Consider the following 14,843-nt stretch of genomic DNA (forward strand, 5'->3'; position numbering starts at 1 on the left):
CATGGAGAAGTACATGGTTGGAATTACACTGAGAAAGAAAGGCAACGCGTGCAAGTTAGAGATAACATATTGGCCATTACAAAAGAAGTAAGTGGGCTCGGCACGATATGTCACTGGAAGGGATGATGGCCGGGTGCCAAGACTACGAGTGGTACCCAATGGAAGGAACACCGCCAAAAGTTCGACCATTGTGGAGGTGGAGCAACTAAATCAGCTCGTGTGCAGGCACTCGATGGATTGCATCATCACGTCACCGTGAGAGATGGAGAGACAGGCTTGAGGAGTCCTTAATCCAGCAGTGGATAATAATGTAATTTTAGAAAGCGTCATTCATGCAATTGCATCCCACAACACTGCACATTAATTAGCCAGTCCCTTACGCAGACAATAGAAAAACAATACCCACTACTTAGCAAATAAAAAAAACAATAAGATGAATGCAGAAATATCGAGAGCAAAAGAATCATGTATGATGATTATTGTGAAGGCTTACACACTGGCTTATAACTGTGAATGAAGCCACAGCAGAAGATGCACTCCAAATAACAGTCAACGGAGAGACGAGCAATGGTGGCCTCACCTTGACGGCCATGATGGTGCCACTGGGCGTGTGCCGCACCCTCTCGACCACGCCATACGCGCCGCGGCCCAGCTCGCATATCGATTCCAGGTCATCAGCTTTCACCTCAAAGTTCTACGGGGTTCAAAATAGCAAAGGAGAGCAGAGGACATGTACAGCTGCATGAACGTAAGTTGAACTTCTATTGCACCATACGTAGCCAACCGTGCTAATCAGAGGTGTGTAGTTGGTGCTAAGCATCAGCACTAATGAGGCACACAGCCATGCATCGATTCATCGATTTTAAATCAACTCTGACACGATACACGCATCGTATTGTGCACGTGTTAATTAATTAGTTACAAAAACTGAACGGATATATGAAGAAAACAGGAAGAAATTTAAAAAAATGGTAAGGTGGTGAGAAGCAACTGATTCTAGAATGGAATTATGACCCTGAATCGTGACAAATATAATTACTAGGATCATTACATCCCTAACACCTACAACTCAAATGGTTGCAGTAAAGATGCCTGCCAACAATCGGTAAGTCACGAGTTCAAATCCTTATCAACGGTTGAGTCGGCCTATAATAAATTATCTTGTCTTTTGAATTGACCTGTTAACGTGGTATTTCCACTGTTGGTTCAGAACCACCAGCAGAGACGTTTTATGCATTGGAGAACTTTGACTTTGTACGCGTTCCATCACAACACACACAACACAAATGGACAACGCTGGCAGACATTGGACCTCTATGCTGGTAGTGGGCAGTCTCAGTAAAGCATAGTCTAAACAGGAACACGGGCACCGTGGAACAGAGACGTGGGTGGGTTCGTTGATAAAGGAAGACTTCCAGCCAGTAAACATATGAATAAACTCAAATGCAAGCGGTAATATCTTATAGCCAGAATAATTTTTTGTCCAAATGCTGCTCTTAATCAAATGGTGTCGTGATCATTCAATGGCCTGTACAAAAAAATATAAGTTACTTTTATCTCAAGGGTACGCTCTTTGACGATAAAGATTCAAATGTTTGAAGTTCATTCAGTGTGTCCACCCTTGGATCTATGAATATTGTGATTTAAACACTTTAAAACATCCTCTTCAAGCAAGCCGCTGATCACAACGAGGCAAGCCGCTGATCACATCGAAGCAAGCCGCTGACATCTAAGAAGAGCTTTAAATAGCCAGAACACCACCATAAAAGATAAAACTTCACTATTTTCATCCACACGATAAGCGTCGATAATAAATCGCTCGTCGCGCACGCAGGGAGAGACGGGAGGCGCCACGTTCTCTTTGGCAGGTCGCCGTGAAATGTCACGTGACAGGTGCACGAATTCTCACCGACGTCTAACGGTGATATTTTAATCGGCGACGTTTTGTCTATGCCCCGGTGTAGTTTATCTGGGTGATCTTGTACTATCGCCGAATTCCCTCACTTGTAGCACTCGCGTTTATAGCTAAGCACGTACGTGTTTTATTTGGACAAGCAGAGAAGCGTGGCAGCATGTTATTTCAAGACTCTGTGCAATTGCAGACACCGGTGAGCTTATTATGCCCTCTGGGTTTAAATACACAAATTATCCTGATCAGGACCGTTGCACACAGAGTTGGCATCTTTTTAAGCGACCACAGGGACAACGCTCTATGGAAGTTATGTTTCACTTTCACAGCGAACATGTTAGCGTGAGGATAATGGATCGTGTTAGCAATAAGCAATGACAATGCAACTGGTTTCAGGTCATCGTTCCAATGCGTGAAAGTATTTTTTGGCACTGTGCATTAGCCGTGCTCAATAATTGACGTTCTAGTGTCAGCAATGAGCTATCCCTTTCGATTGGTGCAACATCTAGATTTGGCTTCATTGCAATGTGTGAACGTTAACATTTAGTTTTTTTAATTTTGGTAATACCTGTAAAAATAAAAAGGTTATCCTTGTGCATTCACCGGTGTAAGGGAGTGGAGCAGTGGTACTATGATTATTGCCCTATGAACAACAAGGTGACTCCTGTTGGATTACCGACCGCGGCTGTTAACATCAGTTGGCGAGATATACCTGAACTGGTCCTGCCCTCCCCCCCACCTTCACAAACCCGCACTGATCAGCATGGTGAAGTATGGTTAGGCAACCCCCAAGACCTACACGTACGCTTTGTGAAGGCCTTCATCTATCAGTAAATTGACAAAGCGTGGTAAATTATTATACATCAGTATACCAATTACCTGCATAGGATAATGCAGGTCCCCGTTGCATATTATTTAAGAACATCTGTTGTGCGATGCTGTCCTTGTGGTCACATGGCAAATAAACAGCACACAAAGGCTTGTGCTGAACAGCCCGGGTGCATCGTTCACATCTATACACACGTGCTATGCATGTGCACGCATGTGTACATACACGCATACCTGCTTGAACATGTCTTAACGATTCTAGTTGCAACTGCAAAAGTGCACGCACAATGAGGAAGGCATTGTCTCCTGGGTGTGTGCCATATCCTTGTTTTAAGTTTGCTCTCAACTGTACACAATGGTGAAAATTCATGTCCTGCAATGTAAAATATTTTCTACAACGAGTGGAGGATTTCTTTTTAGTAATGGGTGATTTATGATGCAGTAATATCACACGTTGTCAGTCCACTCCCGGATGAAGGCCTCCCCCTTAGCTGTGTCAGTTGTGGGGATTTGACCATACTTCACCATGCTGGTCAGTGCGGGTTGGTGAAAGGGGAAGGTGGTGGTCGGAGGGGGGTTGCAAGTCCGGTTCAAATATCACTCGCCACTGACTGAGAATTGAACTCAGGTTGTCATGTCATCACACATTGTGTTAACCTCTGTGCCACCATTCCTACCAATGTATGACACACTGTAGTAGGTAACCTAAAGATCACTATCATTTGCCAGCAGTTGGAACCAGAGATTATCCTTCATCCACGTGGTTGAATGTTTGCATAATGGTCGCAATTACAATATACCACTCTTGCACTATGTGTAACAAAGCAGAAACGTGTATTAATTTTTTGATTATACAGGGACACTTTTGGTGTTGGTGCATGTATAATTGTGAAGCTAATCACTTCAAACATGTGCACATAAAACATATATAATGTGCACGGTACATAAGGATTCCTCAACATTACCCAATACTCAAAGTGTGCATTTACCAGAAAAATAAGTTGAGATAATTTACAGGAAAGCCACGAATTTAATCTGGAAGGCTTGACATTTGCAAAGAGTTACTCAGAGGCATTGGATAAAGCTGAGTAATGGTGCATGTGTTGTGACTTGTGGAAAACATGGTTTATATTTAGTTCTCCGCCACCACTGGCTTGCCACGCAGGCCTCACTCCCCCAAATCCCACCCTCTTCCTTAACTCCCACCAATCAAGCTGCAAGTACAGCCCTTAAAACAAATGTTAGCTTTGCAAGATATCCAGGCAGTTTTTCTAAGTTTGGCTTGCAATGGTACTTGCCAGGAAACACCCATGCTTGCAGAGCCGATAACACTGCACACATGGGCACTGGGCTGGTCGATTTCACACTTTCTCTTTTTAAATACCTGAGGGTTAAAATAAATGACTGGAAAAATAAACTCGAGCTCAATTACAACCTGGTCCATGTGCCGTTCCACCAGACCTCTAACCTGAACATTGTTTATGCTGAGTGTGTGTGCCGCCCCGAAATCACCAGTGCCAATGATGAACGTTGAAAGGTTGGAATTTTTGCGTGAAAACAAAAATGGGGACTACGGCTGAAATGACCGTTTAGAAAATGAGCCGGAGAAGGCAGGAGTCGGGTGAGGAGGGAAAAGGGGAGGCTGGGAGTCGGGTGACAGAGGGTGGTGGTCTAGAGAGCTTGGTAAGGTGGGGTTGGTTGGTGCTGCAATTACAGCCGGTGTTCGGTACATAGAGGCGAGTAGTGTTTGTGTTGCGTACAAGTTACGAGTGCGTGCATGCATTGCACGCAAGTGCTGAAATAGGATACATAATCCGTGGCTTTAAAACTGGTGTAAAAACAGAGACCTGTAACCACTGCCTATTACATGCATGCACCTGGTAATAGACTTGGGGATTTTTTTGTTTGCAGAATTATTTTATGTTTTCATGCCCCAGAAAGGCATATGAGACAAATTAAAATATATTGCCTTTCATACTATGAGTACCATACATTAAGTACAAAATATAAACAAACCGAATTTGTTGCATTTTTTCGAAATGACAATCTCCCAATTTTCGTAGTGAATGCATACGGCTAATAATCCTGCAGTAATGTAATACACACCCAACATATATTATCACACGACCATCGGTGGTGTATAGCTCACCATCGGCTAAAGTTACCAACAATAACACTTCATGTTCACAACTATCATATTGCCATTGCGTGGTGAAAAAGAAAACAAACAAAAGTGCTTAGACAAATATAAATTATAAAGTGGTGGAAGCGGGAATGTAAACCGTTGACTTGGACAATTTGGACTTAAATTAAGGGCCGTTGCAAAACATTACAAAAACATTCACGCACATGCCCCACCTGCAAATTTGCACGCCACAACACAAAACACAAAACAGCAGTCCACTGGTGCTCTCCAGCCATGCGAAAACGCACAATCAATGCGTTAACAGCTGTGCCATCCAAAAAAAAACACTCCACGTACAAATGTTTAAGCTCGGATTGGAAACGCAGGTTTCCTGGACGGGGAAGTTGGGGTTGAATGGAATCCAACATTTTTTGCAATAACATTGCTATGCCTACTGGCTCTGCTATCACTGCTGAGACAGGGGGGGCAGCGGTGGGGGAGGGAGGACATGGTGCAAAACACTTTCATGAGGCTCAGTGAAATCACTGCACAGGATGTTATTGATACTTCAAGAAAAATAACTGCCCAGGTATTTATAGGTACCGCTGTGTATGATTGTGTGAATGTGAATATCGTAGGACGTTTGATTTCTTGCAATGCCAGCAATAACACGCGTAACATATACACATGTTTTACTGCTTTCTAGTTTGCACATAAAAAGCCAATGTCCTTTCATTAAATTACAAAAATGTGCCTATATTGATAAAAGGGCATATTGTTTGACGGTGGTAGTAGCATGCAATATCCAGGGTTTGGCTGTTTTTGTAGATGTGACGGTAATAAATATTGGGTGGAAACTAAAGCTGTGTTGTATGTAGGGCGCTGTCGGCAAGGGTTGGTGCGTACCTTGTCATCAATAGTTATACACGCCTTTGAGTCAAGATCTCTGGGTGGCCTGAAAAACAGAGATAAGAACGTGTGACCTTTAGCATAAATGCAAAATGCGGTCACAGTAAACATATGTACATGTGTTAGCTTCTAAGTTGCATTTTATTATATTAAAACAGAGTACATTGAAATAACTAAATAATATTAACTATCAATATTATTGCAATTATTACAAAAAAATGGTGCAAGCTACATGATGCAAATTACTTATATACTGTGCATTGAAATGCTTATGACAATATTAAAAGAGTTACCCCAAAATAGTTTATTTATTAATTTAAAGTATTGTTTGCATGAGCCAATATTCCTCACTTAAATGAAACAAAGTTGACCAGGATTACTAAAACATTTCGCATTACCTGCCATTAAGACAGAGTACTGTTGAACTGAATTTGCAATGATTATGCAACCCAGTCTGTTCCCCTATAACGCGTGTAACGTGAATTGGATATAACGCGATGAATGTATTAGGGAACACCTTTTTTTATATCGCAGATGCAAATTTGGATATAACACGATCGAGTGAACAAAACGATGTCGCGCGAGTAGGAATAAGCGGTTGTACAACTGCCTCGGCATACAATCACACAAGGTGGGATGCTACTGGATTCTTCCAGATGCTACCCACGCGCCTCAGTCTTTGTTCAGCCTGCATATACATCTCATGTGTTATCGCGAAGTCTGCTTTACCCTGGATGTATATTATTTATTATAACGCGGTTTTTCCATAACGCGGTGTTCTTCAGGAACGCAACTACTGCATTATAGAACAGACTGTACGTCTTTTTTTAAAAACTTATATAAATAATATACTATTAATATATTTTAAAAATGGTAGTGTTGAATGACACAGCACTGCCCACGTTGTTATTTTTTTCTTTCGAAGAATTAAGTAAATTTACATGACTGCCCTTGCCTTAGCTGGTTTTCCAGCTCTGCATTGTCAATACTGTGGATGTTGAGGGCTCTTTCCTTTAGCCTTGGATATGTTATCTGAAGCTGAGCCTTGGGTAAAAAATACAAAAAAACAACTTTGTTTCCCCACTTTAGGATATAACCACTGACCACAGTTGCCTTGTTAAAACATGTATATGGTTTAAAATGATCACATTTCAGTGCTGAACGCTAGGTTTCTCGCCTTGAAACTGCTGATCAGTTCCAAACGTTTATTGGCAAATAAAAACATAACAAGTACAACTCTAAGCACAATGTGGCTTGGCCGTTGCACGTTATATGCCTGGCGTGTGTATGATATTAATGAGTTAATCCACACGATGCTTGCGAACCTCTGAAACATATGCCGTGAAGCACTTTGCAATATCAAGCACCATTATTCTGTAAAAACGTCTTGCTGTTGAATTGCATCAGGCCCCATTGCATTCAGGCTGCGGCTGTCATTCTCGCTCTGTCCGTTGCTATGCAGGCAGTAGAAGCACATCAGATAACATTTGCTCGTTTGCACAATTGAAAGCATTATTAAGACCTTAAGTTAACACATTTCACTACGATAATTGTAAAACCCATTAGCATTACTGAGTCACTTTCCAATTGCAGTAACGGTTGTTAGCAACATCTATTCCGACTAAGTTGCTCATAAATTAACCAGTAAGCCATTCTATAATGTAATTCAATGTAATTATGACGATGCTGTGTTTCAACACAAGCACTCACTCAAAATCTCTACAAATTTTTATTTTGGAAATTTCTGCCTCGAGTGTTGCCGGGTTGCAATGTTTTGACCAGAGAATCTTGCCTTGAGCACAAACTTGCGTCAATAGCGTGACCTGGGAGTCTATTTATTTTCCCACTTGCAAAGTCACCCGGAAGGAATGTCCCCCAAACTCATTCATGAACACAATCCCCGACACGCAGCTCAGCACAGAAACCCCTGCTCCCACCCACGTGCGCAAATTATAAGCGTCTTCAGATTGCAAACTCCGTAACAACAACCCTGCACATGCAAATCTTCCTAAAAATGTGTTATCCATGGGTCGCGATATAAAAAAAAATGTATTTATGCATTATTACTTTATTGCCGAGAAAAGTATCATTAGTTTCCCAAAAACAATGGACAGGGGGTTAATACTCGTCTCTTGCTTACAGTTCTCAGCCAGTTGTGAAAATCCATCATTGGTTGCAGTGGCATCACTTCATAATGCAACCACTGTAATTTCCATAAAGTGGTACTTGGTTTTTCAACCCATGTGGGATGAAGGATTTTACGTGAAAAAATTAATGGTTGAGGTTGTTTTATGTTCGGAAGGGGACATTTTCTAAAAAGGAAAAATAATGTACAGGACCAGCCAATGCTGAAGGCCTCCAATTGCCATATCAGCCGTGGTGGTTGTTTGACCACTCTTCATCATTCTGGTAAATTCATGTTGGCAAAAGGGTGGGGGAATGTGGTGAAGAAATGGTTCATATCGGACTCGCCACTGATGTCAGCCGTAGCTGTAAATGAAATCCAGGCCACTGGGTTTGCAGTGCAGTGTGCTAACCACTGCACCATCACTCCACTCGTTTTTTTTTACCATCCACCAACGACCTTAAAGTCCACATTATACCAATAATATTGTATAACACCTGTATCATAATCTTCCAGCCGGGTTGGATTTCTTGTTGAGTAAATAGACCATTTTACTTACCACAAATATCACACTATCAAGACAAAAAAGTAATATTTTCATGACTATCATGCACATTACACTGCACATGAAAAGTATTCAAATTGCACATGAGAGTCAAGACACCAAAACACAATTACAATACCTACTCTTACAAATAACACATACGTCTTTAGCAACTACTTGACATGCAATGTTGAACTTTGACAATGTTCTGCCCAGAGGCGTAGCTAGGATATTTTGCGCCCGGGGACGAACTATACAATTGGCGCCCCCCCCCCCCTTTAATCACATTTTCCTATTACATCGAATAAGGAATAACAATTTAAATTGTAATGAAACATTGTATTTAAAGAAGCAAATTTATATAAATTATATTACATGGCTCACTCAGTCACTGTCGTAGACAGGTTGACAGTCTACAAAAGATTCATTTTTCTTGATTTCACTGTCGCAAACTGGTCAATCACGTAATCAAAATCTGTTTTTTCCAATGTTTATCTTTCAACGCTAAGAAGAGCAAGATCGCTGAGACGATCTTGTCCCATTGAAGCACGCAAATACGACAAAATAAGTTTCAATTTGCTGAACGACCGCTCACAGCTTGCAATTGAAACTGTTATTGTTAAGTTTAACACGTAGGCTTTCGCGACCAATATTATTCATAATCAACGTTTTTTTGGGTTTAGATCGCGTTATTTATAAATGTGTCGTAACCCTCCACCACCAGACACGGCCAATCAGTAAAAAAGTGTCACGTTGACAAAAGACAAATTAGTTCACTGCTTTAGCCCACCGGTGTGTTGAAGCGCGAAACCACAACATTTACAATTTGAGTACGACGTTTCGCTGGTAATTGCATCCAGCATCATCGGGAGACACAGCAAAGCCTCACCATTCTGGCGAATTGCCCGATGATGCTGGATGCAATTACCAGCGAAACGTCGTACTCAAATTGTAAATGTTGTGGTTTCGCGCTTCAACACACCGGTGGGCTAAAGCAGTGAACTAATTTGTCTTTTGTCAACGTGACACTTTTTTACTGATTGGCCGTGTCGGGTGGTGGAGGGTTACGACACATTTATAAATAACGCGATCTAAACCCAAAAAACGTTGATTATGTTATTGTTAATAAAAATTTGCAGTGAAATTCGCAAATTCGGAAATATGTCGTCTCCATAAAACACAATAAAACTAAGAAGATCCAAAGGAGTTTCTGGTAGAACTTCATTCCGGTTACTGAGCAGCATTTTGCAATCACCAATTTCTGTGAAAAGTTCGTGGCCATTGATGTCGGTGTCATGGAAATTTCCAAAATCTGTGCAATTTCTACGAATTGCATCGACATCTGTGTCGGATAGAAGCGTTTTGACGTCCAGCAGAAATCCAAATTTTGTGTTCAGGTCTTTTAGTCGTAAAAACCGTGTTGACATCTCCTGTTGAAGTCGATAAAATACACTCTTCATAACGCACACAATTTCTTCTTCTGCTGAAAGTCCTGCATCTCTTGCCAGTTCTCCTGGCATCTTCCGACGTCGCCTAATTCTTCTGTCCACATCGATCCCCTAGGCTGTGCATCTTGTTTTTGAGTTTTCTACAGCAACTTGGCTCAAATCATCACGAAGCTTGACAAATTCATGCTCCAAAGATGTAAGATCAGTTGCTGCTTCCTTGAAATTCATAGTAGGATCCTGTAAGCGCTTCTGAACACGATAAATTTTTCCAAGAATGACATTCCAGAAATGTAATAAAACTATGAAGTTAAAATTTAATACGCATGCCTGTAACTGTTCTGCATCACTTCTGGTTTCAGGCGTCATAGTTATATCATCCGATAATTTGTCTAGCAGCCCTACTAGTTCATCCAGTCCTTCATAGATAGCTTTAACAGCTTCTGATCGTGCACTCCAGCGTGTTTCAGGCCGTCGTAGTTTCTGCCACCAAAAAACAGGCCAGTGACTAAGGCTGAAAGACTGCGCCTGTCTGTTGTTTGGGACGTTCTTCCATGTAAGTTCTTAATAGGCACGCGTACCAAAATGTAATTACATGACATGTAGGCTGTGTGTGGCGGGATATATAAACTTTTAGGTTGAGGTGTAGATTTGTGCAGTAGTTTCAGGCTGCCGCGCCCGCCGCAATAAGTTATAATGTAACGTTGTAAGCCTCATTTTGGCGCCCCTTTACCTTGGCGCCCGGGGACATATGTACCCCACTGCCCCCCCCTAGCTACGCCTCTGGTTCTGCCTCATTGTGATGCTTCCTCTATAGCCACAGTGCTACCTAAACATGAATGATTCCTGCCCGCCTTTAACCTTTAATAAACCCCAGCAAAGTTGCCAATGCATATATAGTGCCGCATTATTCATAATTAACAGCGCATAGTGCATACTGTTGTCATGGCAAATGCAAGTGCCCCAAGCCCTCTCTCATAAATTGAACAATTTTCTTGTTGCACCTCATACGCAGGTGCGTCATATGCTCTGTGCATACAAATAATGCAGGTACATTGGCAGTGCAGTGTATAATGCAGGTACAGTACATAGGCTAATCACATCTTCCCGCTGAGTAAGCAGCTACACCAGCATAAATGATTGTGCAGAAAAATAAATCCATAAACAATCCCCTGTAAACGCTGCACATTTGAACTACGGCTACAGCTATTCCCAAATGCAAACACCCAAACAGAACTTGTCCCGACGAGTTACAGCAGCCGACGAGTAGCTCGTGGCACAGCCCCACTCAGCGTCAATGTGAGGCTTTTGTGCACCGGTATCCTGGGCAAACGCACCGCCACCTGCTCTGAGTCATATATCACCCTCTTACTTAAAAGGGGCTGCTCTTAACATTAGTGCTGTTAATGAGCTTGCGGCAAATAAACACGGCTCGGCATGACTGCGCCGGCAACTTGGGCTGGGCCACATCAAGCAGGGCCCCCCCGGTGCCGTCCCAGGGGGCTGTCGGGAACCCCTCGAGGGGCGCACGGTGTGGCCCAAACGCATTGTCGACACGCAGAGCATTCCGCAAGCGCAGCAGTGTGAACTGGTGCATTTCGGTACTCTTCGGTGAACGGCGCTCAGTCGCAGTGTTATCTCATCACACCGAGCCACGGCGTGGCCACACCGCGGCCGCTCAGTCTATTCATTTGTTATCTGCGAAGGAGACAGTACGGCGGCAGCGGCTGTGGGTGACAAGTGGCGGCGACGGCTTGCGGGAGGTCATTGTCCGTGCTAGAAAAGAATGCTTTATTCTGTTTTGTTTTAAATTCGCAAAACTTGGATTATTTTTCTGGAGGAGTGTAAGATTGCCTCAATTATTTTTTTTATTTTAACGTAACCACTCTGACAACTTTTTGAGGTCAAAAGCGTATGTACGTAAATATGACAACAATTTTATAACATGCACCAGTGTGACAGACTTGATACCATTGCACATGGAATTTGCAGGCATGCATGCATAACAAAAACGTAAACCACAAAACAGTGCAAACGATCGTATTTCTCAATTTGCAGAGCCAACAATCATTCTTGCAGACATGCAGTACTACTGCTGCACGAGATTTTGATAAAAAATAGATCATTTGCACGCCTTTACTGATCCACTGCCAGATGAAGGCCTTCCCACGCCACGTTGGTCATGGGAGTAGTTCTTGATTATTATTCACCGTACGAGTTTACTGGTTGGTGGGTGAAGGGGCAGGAGAGGGGGTAGAGCGGAGCAGGACCGGTTCTGATATCACTCGCCCGTGGCCGAGAATCAAACTCGGGATGCAAGGATCATAGCGCAGCACACTGCTCCACCTTGCCATAAAAGATGCATCGCATTGAATGTGTGGCTGGGCTTAACGCCAAGGCGGTAGGAAACGAGGCAACAACAGCATTGGCTTCTTTGCTGGTACATTGAGGTTACAGTTGCACGATGAGACACCACAAAAGTCTTCAGTAGTCAATTTGTTAGGAGACTAACAGAGAGTGCAGCCACTCGTGGAGATAGCCGATGGGTTTTGATCAGGGGATGTCAAACTCAATCGGACAGCAGGCCGGTTTGGATTCAAATGCACCTCACGCGGGCCACACAGTTGGACCTATAAAAAAGTAAAGCATAATAAGACGGTATTAATTTACCGGTAGCTACATTCACTTCAACAACCCACGTAATGTCAAAATAATTTAATAAATGAAATTATATGTATAGCCACTCACTGTTGCCGCTGTTTTCTTCCTGATGCCCGACACCTTTGTTTGGACCACTTCATATAAGTTCGGAACAAGTGACTGGGCTGTTGCTACCTTTATTTGCTGTGCACAGATCAAGCATGTTGGCTTTCCATTAACCTCCACAAAGAAATACGAATTCCTCCACTTTTCTTGGACAATTCTACATACCATCTCGACGTTCCCTTTCTTTAATAACACAATTAGGCTATACGACTCATATTACACTTAAAAATATATATTTTCCCATGCATTCGAATTTTGAATTTGAACCATAAGTTGACACGGGAGGATTTGCTGCTGGAGTGATCATGATAGTCGTGTATCGGTCGGGGGTTGCGTGTATAGAATGAGCGCGAGGAACTTCCTCGGATTTCTCGGGTCACACAGAGGTGGTGGTGGTGGGGGGGCAGTGGACTTACGCGGATGTCTATCGCCCAGATAAAGTGGCCGTGGGGAGGACGCGTCTCTGTGTGCGCACATTGCAGTGGGTGAACCGGGTGGGGGCGGCGGCGAGAGAGGAAGGGGTGGGGGTGGATGCCCAGCGAGGGCATCGAGAAGCGAGAAGGGGAGGGGGGTTAGAATGCACGGAAAAATATGTTTTTTTTGCAGCAGGGCCCACCAAATCCCCCGTTTCAATTTCCGGTTTTTAATTCAGGTTGAATTTAGGCAGAATTTATAATTTTAAAAATATATTGCTGTGTATATAACTAAATCGTACAAAAAAATGCAACACGTGGCGGACCGGAGGAAGGGGCTTTAGGGTTGCCGAATGTTGACACCCCTGATGTTGATCATTGCCCTTCCACGATTTAGTAAAAATTACAATTGGGGAAAAAGGCCTACGCATTGTATATACAAAGTTTTTGCATTTATTGTGTCAGCTGTACCTGGCATACAAAACGAGTAGAACCTGTTTCTGGTCACAGCGAGTGCATCTTTGGAGCCCCTTGAACTATACCTAATCTGGGAAATAACGCAGGAGGGTTTGCGTACAAACAGCACTTCCGCTTGCCAGTTATTTTGTGAGAACTGAAAGGAAGGGAACGTAACTGTTTTTCACGTTTCTGTTGCCAGCAATGTGAAACAAAAGCTCCTAATTTTGCTGGGTCATCTTCATTACTTCCTGCCAGTAATGTATATTTAGTGTACATTCGTTCCCGCTTCATGTTGGTGTATATAGGCAGGTTTGCTTATGAGGCAAGTCTCATGTGTGTCAAAATGCTAAATTATGACTCATTTTACAGTTACCAGGACCGGTTTCGGCAAGCTGACCTGCTCCACCAGTTCTCATGCGAACACCGCGTCGTAGATGCATCCATTTCATGAGATGTCTCACTCGCTGATTGACACGAAATTTGGTCAACATCATTCTCATCAGCCATGGTCAACCTACTGCTGAATGAAGGTCTCCCACAAGCCTGCACAGTAATAATCCACCTAGCACCCACACATTAACTAATATTATCACTCCATCTCCTTTTGTATTCGTCCACCCATGTGTTCCATTCCTTGGCCGCAACGCTCTTATTACTGTACTGTATTCTTGACCATCGTGCATTATCCCTTCTAGCATATGGATGAGGACACCATGGTGAATCAACGCGAATAATATCAAGGGTACCGAGGTAAACATACCACGATGGCATTAACCTGCGGATTTTCTCGAATCCGTGTGGTCCTCCTTCCATCTACTTATTTGTGGACTTTTCAGTATTTGTTCAATATTATCGTTAAATACCAAGCTTATAAGGTAGCAGGTAATACACAACGATTAACACTTTCATCTTCAGACACATTGGTACAGTGTCACTTGCAATTATCAATTTCATGTTTTTGTAGCATTGCAAAAACAGATTAGCTCATCAAACTCCAAAATGACACCATGGGATCTGGAAAGCCAGTCTGCATGTCTCCATCCTCTTTGTTAACCATAAATAAAGATTTGTTTAACACGTAGGCTTTCGCGACCAATATCATCCATAATAGAGGTTATTAGGTTAGATCACGTAAATATATGTACTAGTGACGAATTGGCATGTTCTGTTTACGTGACAACCCTTACTAGTTGGCTGTGTCGGGTGGTGGTGGGTTTTAACGACACATTTATATATTTACGAGATCTTGACAGTGTTTCCCAACATGGCAAGATACTTCTGCACATATAACTTTTGTATGAATGTATTTCGAACTTCTTT

General features: G+C 42.6%; 1 protein-coding gene across 2 annotated transcripts in view; it reads right to left on the reverse strand.

The window, feature by feature from the left end:
• Positions 1 to 14,843, reverse strand: part of LOC144932567 (dual specificity mitogen-activated protein kinase kinase 6-like) — a 62,522-nt gene that overhangs the window by 16,143 nt on the left and 31,536 nt on the right. For both annotated transcript variants that reach the window (XM_078856773.1, XM_078856772.1), the window contains exons 3-4: positions 5,769 to 5,817; positions 581 to 694 (exon numbers count right to left, since the gene is read on the reverse strand). In XM_078856773.1, the coding sequence (XP_078712899.1) occupies positions 581 to 694; positions 5,769 to 5,817 (163 nt within the window). The remainder of the gene's footprint in view (positions 1 to 580; positions 695 to 5,768; positions 5,818 to 14,843) is intronic.

This window comes from Lampetra fluviatilis, chromosome 5 (genome assembly GCF_964198595.1).
Source record: "Lampetra fluviatilis chromosome 5, kcLamFluv1.1, whole genome shotgun sequence".
NCBI lineage: Eukaryota > Metazoa > Chordata > Hyperoartia > Petromyzontiformes > Petromyzontidae > Lampetra > Lampetra fluviatilis.